Source organism: Sinocyclocheilus anshuiensis, unplaced genomic scaffold (assembly GCF_001515605.1).
Source record: "Sinocyclocheilus anshuiensis isolate Anshui unplaced genomic scaffold, SAMN03320099.WGS_v1.1 scaffold749, whole genome shotgun sequence".
NCBI classification, from domain to species: Eukaryota; Metazoa; Chordata; class Actinopteri; order Cypriniformes; family Cyprinidae; genus Sinocyclocheilus; species Sinocyclocheilus anshuiensis.
In genome coordinates this window covers 252,499-260,156 of record NW_015536489.1, presented here as the reverse complement: position 1 = coordinate 260,156, position 7,658 = coordinate 252,499, and the positions used below count along the sequence as shown (strand labels likewise).

General features: G+C 37.9%; 1 protein-coding gene across 3 annotated transcripts in view; it reads right to left on the bottom strand.

Annotated features, from left to right (window-relative positions):
• LOC107685057 (ethanolamine kinase 1-like) overlaps window positions 1-4,075 on the bottom strand; it is an 81,180-nt gene extending 77,105 nt beyond the window's left edge. For all 3 annotated transcript variants that reach the window (XR_001633922.1, XM_016481518.1, XM_016481509.1), the window contains exon 1: window positions 3,813-4,075. Coding sequence is in view for 2 of the 3 variants with exons in the window: in XM_016481518.1 (XP_016337004.1) it covers window positions 3,813-3,959 (147 nt within the window). In the remaining variant the exon portion in view is untranslated. The remainder of the gene's footprint in view (window positions 1-3,812) is intronic.
• Window positions 4,076-7,658: the final 3,583 nt, after the last annotated feature.

Here is a 7,658-nt window from a genome sequence, read left to right as displayed (position 1 = left end):
GCGCGCAATTATCTCAGATACCTCAATCCAGCCATACTAATCATCAATAACAGGTGTGTTTGAAGAACCGAATTAGCCAGATCCTGATTAGCGCGATGATATCATCCTGGATGTGACATTTAATCTCGGATGTAATAAGCGACGTACGAAGAACGGGCCCCTGGAGATCAGGTGTTGACTTTACTTTCTATTCCGGCTTCGCCTTTTTTTAGCTATCATAATCCCCTCACGTTTTTGCGTTCCTTGTATTCTACTAATCAGCGTCTTATTCATTGGCCGTTGTTTCTGCAGCCGTATTGTTTGGAAATCCGACATATTCGGGGAGTTCATAATGTTATGGCTGATGCATTGTCTCGTTCATTTTGAGATGAGGTAAATGAGTCTGTTTTCTGATTGTTTTTTTTCCTTTCCTCTCATTCAGGTATTCCTTTCTCGTTTTTTCAAGGCGCCTGAAATATTCGAAGGGAGGGATGTGTGGTTTGAGGGGATGGTGGAGTTGCTTGGTGGGTGGTTTTATATTATGTATGGATAAATGTATTTGGATTTAGTTGGGAAAAAATTGGATTTGGATTTTGTAATTTTTGGTAGTTTGGATCAGAGACTGAGTAGTCCCTGTCTTGAGGGGGGAGGTGTTATGACCCGGGGTAGCACCTGTTCCCTAAACGGGATCTGTTCGCCTCTAGGTGGTGTTCTGGTGTGTGTGTTTTCTTTTGTCTGTTTGCAGGGTGGAGACAAGCGGCAGGTGCGGTGGATTACCTATGATGAGTTGACTGATAAAAGGATCTCTGTCCTCCGGTGTGGTGTGCCTCGTGGAAATGCGACATATTCGGGGAGTTCATAATGTTATGGCTGATGCATTGTCTCGTTCATTTTGAGATGAGGTAAATGAGTCTGTTTTCTGATTGTTTTTTTTCCTTTCCTCTCATTCAGGTATTCCTTTCTCGTTTTTTCAAGGCGCCTGAAATATTCGAAGGGAGGGATGTGTGGTTTGAGGGGATGGTGGAGTTGCTTGGTGGGTGGTTTTATATTATGTATGGATAAATGTATTTGGATTTAGTTGGGAAAAAATTGGATTTGGATTTTGTAATTTTTGGTAGTTTGGATCAGAGACTGAGTAGTCCCTGTCTTGAGGGGGGAGGTGTTATGACCCGGGGTAGCACCTGTTCCCTAAACGGGATCTGTTCGCCTCTAGGTGGTGTTCTGGTGTGTGTGTTTTCTTTTGTCTGTTTGCAGGGTGGAGACAAGCGGCAGGTGCGGTGGATTACCTATGATGAGTTGACTGATAAAAGGATCTGTCCTCCGGTGTGGTGGCCTCGTTGGAGCTTGACTTCTCTCCAGCACCAGACTTTGAGCTTTCTTTGATGTTTGATCTTTTGTTGTTTTCCTTTCTCTTCCCGTTTGGGTTTTATTATAGTTTAAATTACGTTAATAAATGTTTATTTAGAAGGCGAACATTTAGCATTTTAGGTCTAATCAGCCAATATTGTCTTAAATAGCCTGCATAGCACGTCATCTTTTATAACATGGGATTTTGACCAAATATATTCCATCTTGATTTTTGTAAAATGTTGCAACAAGATATTATTTTTTTGTGTGCGAAAAATTAGTTTTTGACATAAGGTAATAAAAAATATTTTTAAAAAATACCTTAAAGTAACTACAATTGAGCATGTAAAACAAATATCTTTAAAAAAAATAAAAATAAATTCCATGTGGAGCATGCCCCCGGTTCTCACCCTTTTTTCCCCCTTACCGGTTTTCAACTCTGCTATACCTTTTTGTTGTGAAATGTTCCTGTGTATTATAAATTAATTTATTTCAATGGGTTTGTTTGTAATTTGTAATTGTATAAAAAAAATGAATGAAGTCATAATTATACTTGATTATTTTATTGTAATATTGGACCCGTAAACCGATTATTTTCAATCAACTTTAAAATCAACTTTAACTTTTCTTTAATTTTGTTCTTACACAAACAATCTGTACAACAGACATTGAATGAAACAACATTTGAACGAATGAGGCATTTATATAACGCTTTATTGTGTACTGCTGTACACCCAAAGCACTTTAAAATCATGTGGGGGGGGTCTCTCCTCAACCACCACCAGTGTGCAGCATCCACCTGGATGATGCGACGGCAGCCACAGTACAACGGCGTCAGTGTGCTCCCCACACACCAGCTACAGGTGGAGAGGAGAGAGAGTCATAGGCTACGTTCACACTGCAGGCAAATGTGGCCCAAATCCGATTTTTTTGCTCACACGTGACTCAGATCTGTTTTTGTCATGACAGTGTGAACAGCACAAATCGCATGGAATCTGATCTTTTCAATTCCGATTTGTGCCACTTCTATATGTGGTACTAAATCCGATACATGTCAGATGTTTTGCAATGTGACCGCAGTGTGAACAGTCATGTCGGATTTCCTGCGAATTTTACGTCACTCTAGATCGACATTCGTCATAATTCCGCGCTGAGGGGTGACACTTCAAAGATTTGCCCAAAATTATCAAGACAGTTGCGACAGGTAATCAGTGGAAGTGTAATGTATCAGAACTCATAGGAATTACAGTGACAACTCTATATACACTGAACAAAATTATAAACGCAACACTTTTGTTTTTGCCCCCATTTTTCATGAGCTGAACTCAAAGATCTAAGACTTTTTCTATTTACACAAAAGGCCTATTTCTCTCAAATATTGTTCACAAATCTGTCTAAATCTGTGTTAGTGAGCACTTCTCCTTTGCAGAGATAATCCATCCACAGGTGAAGATGCTGGATGTGGAGGTCCTGGGCTGGTGTGGTTACACGTGGTCTGCGGTTGTGAGGCCGGTTGGCTGTACTGCCAAAGTCTCTGAAACGCCTTTGGAGACGGCTTATGGTCTTCGACGGCTTACGAACTCATGACAGTATAGCTGTTCTATTAGGACTGGGGAAGACGTAATTATACTTTCCATTTATTTAAAACAATTCTATCCCTTATTCACACACATTTTGTCAGCTGCTCTGATTGACTTTCATTTCCTATGCAAGGTAATGTTATATTTGTACCTTTATTTATTTATTTTCCAGTTCGCATATGTTTAGTTCCAACCACTAAAATGTCTTAATTGCCCTAGGAGAATGAACTTTTTTACCAGTAAAAAACAGTTGTCATTTTGGACTGTGATCTGTTTGGACCCTGTAACTGGAATGCATGGCTATATTTTAACTTTTGCAAGAATGCAAGAATTACTCTGTACATTTATTATTTACATTTCGCAATGAACTCGTTTCTCTGTGCACATGAAAATAAAGACCTGCAAAAGAGCTTCCTGCTAACTTTACAAAGAATGTTTTTGAGGCTTATTAAAGCCATTCATATAAATGTTATGTAGCGCTTTATATAACACAACAGTGACAAACTAATTCAATTTCAACTAATTCAATTTCTGTAGATCAAATGGAACATGACAGTAGCAACACCATGATTCCCAGGGAATGTATAAACTGATCATACATGTATGAATACTTTGAATGCAATGTCAAGTCAAGTCAGTTAGGATAAAAGCGTCATTGTATGAATGTAAAGGAATTATACTGTCCTCCAGAGTCAGCAGGCCATCTTTTATTTTCCTCTTCAACAGAAATAATTGAAAATAAATTAAGAGGTAAAACATTTTTTTTTTTTTTTATTAAAAATTAAAACGCATTATATTTCAGTCAATTTGGGTCTCATACATAAAACACAAAACTAAGTCTTTTAAAATCATGTTTTAAATTATTTTTAAAACATAAAATGTATTTAAGTTTAATGATGAACTTGCCTTGATCTGAATATCTTCTGGTTTCCACTCTGGCCTCAGTTTCTTAAGAAGTTCTAATATCCCATGCCGAGGGGTGCGCTCATCTACACAGACATCTAAATGTAACCTCTCGCAACACCCATCATTTGGATACCTTTTCATTTCCATTCTTTTTAATTAAATTCACAGTTCAGATAATTCAAATAAGTTAAATGACAGATAAGGAAGCTTTGTTTTAGGGCTTGTCAGCGTAATGATCTGATCTCAGCTGTCTATCGTAACAGTGTCAGGTGGACTCTTGGTCCAGGCTTGCAGGACCACTCTATGTATTCAGTGACTCAGCAAATCTCAGGGTTTATCAAAGTGCAACGTTCTTTTGGGCATCTTCATTGGTTAGTTAGTGAAGTGTTTACATATTAACCCTAGTTTCAAATGAAGAAGCAAATCTAAAGAGAAAAGCCTTAATGTTTGATTTAAGTAAGCATACTGTAATCAAATAACGTGCATCTATCTATCTATCTATCTATCTATCTATAGGGGCATTGGGTGGTAAAATAATTAATAATGAAAAAATTAAACAAATTTAGTTGTGTACAAATCTTTTTTTCCCAATGCAGGGCTTGTTATACATTGTGCACAGGACCCAACTATTTAAAGTTTTACTTGGACCTATATAAAGCGAGCTGTGGGTTTGGTTGGAGGTTATTGAGAATGAACAGAGAAAAGTCACGTGAGAGGCAGCAATGCAGTGTTTACCAAGCTTTGATGACTGATAACCCAAAATAAGTTGACTATTACAAATAACTGCTGATCATCACAAATAAAATACAGCCGAAATCTAAAAAAAAAAAAACACGAAGGATTTTGCCTCCTCAATTTAGAAAAACAGTGCATGCCACTATTATATGAGGTCGATTTGCTATAGCATTTAAGGAAAGGTCTAAGATGCATGCCTACCTGCTCAGTCAACAAATTTGTGTTTGGGACATTTTTTCCACACAGGTGTTCACAGTTATATCTCATATTAAATGGTATATTAAATCGTCTTGGTGCTTGTTATATGCTTGGCTACTCATGCTTCTAAGGGTGTTTTCACACCTAGTTTGTTTGAGCCCTCCAAATTAATGCTCTCGGAGTGGTTCAGGTCGTATATGTGAATAAACAAGTGATCTCAGACCCCCCTAAAAGGACCTAAAAGTGAACCGTACCATAAACAGAACCACCTCCAGAGGTGGTCTGAGTCCGATTAGTTTGTGGGGCCGTTTGTGGTTCGATTTCCTTGTGATTTGTGAAAGCAATCCCGGTCTGCTTTGTATAAACCAACATAACAGCATGCTTGAAGTTGAACTAAGCAGTTTATTATTATTATTATTAATCAATGTCATTTCAGACATTTCAATCTCTTGTTACATTTTTCAAAAATAAATAAATATGTAAATAAATAAGCCAACTGTTTGCTCTTGATACAAAATAATTGTGTTGTCTTTTATGTACTCTATGGCTAACTGTACATTAAATTATTTATTGCATGACGGAGGCAAAGAACAACCCGAAGCGGAGATCTAGCATTCTGCTAGCTTCAAATCAGACACAGAGATGAAGTAAGATCACCTTTGAATGCATGAATTATAGCATTGATTTTAATTAATTATCGAGAGAGAGAGAGGGATGAAAGTTGTGTGTGAATAGCGTCTGTGCGTCTCATTCTCCAAACAGTGAAGCTGTGAATTTCGTTACTTCAAAACATCAATTTTACCCCCTAGTTGCTGAGAAATATTGCGATTCAGTATTGAAGCTATATTAATAAAACTTGCACGGCAGCTTTGACAACAAGTGTCCATGCTCGTGAATATTTCCGTGTGTGAGCACAAGCTCCGATCTGTGTGTCTCTGCAAGTGATGTTTGTGCGTGTGTGTGTGTGTGTGTGCGTGCGTATGCGTACGGCGTCTTGTGTTGTCAATGAAAGCAGCGAAACAACATAGTAGCAATATTAAGTTAGTTGGAAAGAAACATTTTAATACTACACTGTAAAAAATGATCGTGATTTTAACGGTAAAAGACTGTAAAAATGCCACAATAAAAACCTGTTAAATGATTAACAGTAAGTTTCCTTACTATATACGGTGAATAACTGTAATAGATCTAACCTTTGTTTTCGAGAAAGTAGCCTCAGATTCGACACTCATAGACTGTGTCTGAAATCATACCCTACACCCTCATTCACTATTCCCTACATGAGTTTACTAATACAGTCCACCTGACAGAGAGAATGTAAACTAATGAGTTAATTTAGTCAATGATGAACAGCTGCTGTTAACGAGCAGAATCACTGAAGAAAAGAGCAAGAAATGAAACTACACCTGACTTCAGCCACAGCCTTAAATGAAATCAACTGAAATAAAACAGCAGAGGAGGATTACACAACTCCACAAACAGCATTAACAGCTTCACTCATTACTAACCAGACTCACTTTATTTCAGTGATGTATCTACAAAAATCATTTGAGAATTAACCGAAGTTTATATTGTATTGAAAATGTTTTGTTTGGCCTCACCATTTTGGTGATCAGTGGTTGCTTTAGTTGGGCTCTTGACCCTTTAATGTTAGTTTTTTTCTGTTGTTGTTTCTGTGTGTGTAAAGCACATTTGTTATGACAAGAAGAAAATGTTTTGTTTGGCCTCACCATTTTGGTGATCAGTGGTTGCTTTAGTTGGGCTCTTGACCCTTTAATGTTAGTTTTTTTCTGTTGTTGTTTCTGTGTATGTAAAGCACATTTGTTATGACAAGAAGAGCCGAGAGAAATTGTAATGAAGTGGTTTTGATAACTATTAATGATGAGAAATCACCATTTCATGATCTGATTCACTGATCTCAATTAGTGTCTAATTATATGGGTTGATAAACTTTTTTTTGTTTATGGTACTAATATGACTCTACAAGATATGTTGACAAACTATTAAGAAATTTAAAAACATTTTATGCACAAAACCTGTAGAGCTACAGCACTGTTTAGACACACAGACATCAAGAATCAGCACATGAATCTTAACAATGGTGACTATTATTAATTTTTTTTTAAATCATGTCGCAATGCATGCTGGGTGCCAGTACAAAACTCCCAGCATGTATTGCAGCATGAACATTTTTTTTTTGATTGTCATCAATCTTGAGATTCATAGGCTGACTGTTGATGTCTGTGTGTGTTTAAGTTCTGCCACAGTTCAAAGCTTTATTTGTGTATATTGTGCTTAGGAATGTTTCACAATGATTGCGGTAGTATCAGTGGTGCAATAGTGGTATTAGTTATATGTTACACACTTAATAACAGATTAAACATTAGGTGAGATCAGTGAATCAGACTAGTTCACGATGGTCTTGACATCACAAACACCAGTTCCCTTTCATGGGAACTTCGAACTGCGTCCTCTAGGGGCCGCTATGGGGACGCCTCGTCGTGACCCGTGTCTGAAGCATACATTGAAAAAACACCAACTCGTTGGCCGGCGACAGCCATGACGTCACTACCGGTGCGACTATCGTATAAATAGGCGCCGGGAGCACGCATCATTCTCTTCTTCGTCTTCATTGACTGTTTTGTTTGAAGCGTGCATTTCTGTGGTAAGAGCGATCTCTATTTATCTCATTATGGCGAGCACTAGCAAAGCATTTAAGGATGTGTGCATCCGTGTTGACGTTGTTTAACATCTGATGACACACACGATCTATGCGTTGTTTGTTTGGGCAAAGAGCACGCACGCGATGTCTCCGAGGGGGCAATCAGCATGCACTGCGAGCGTTTTTTCCAAGGAAAAAAAGCTCCGTTCTCGTTTGTCTCTCTTTTCGAGTAAAGAGGGGCAACCATCTGC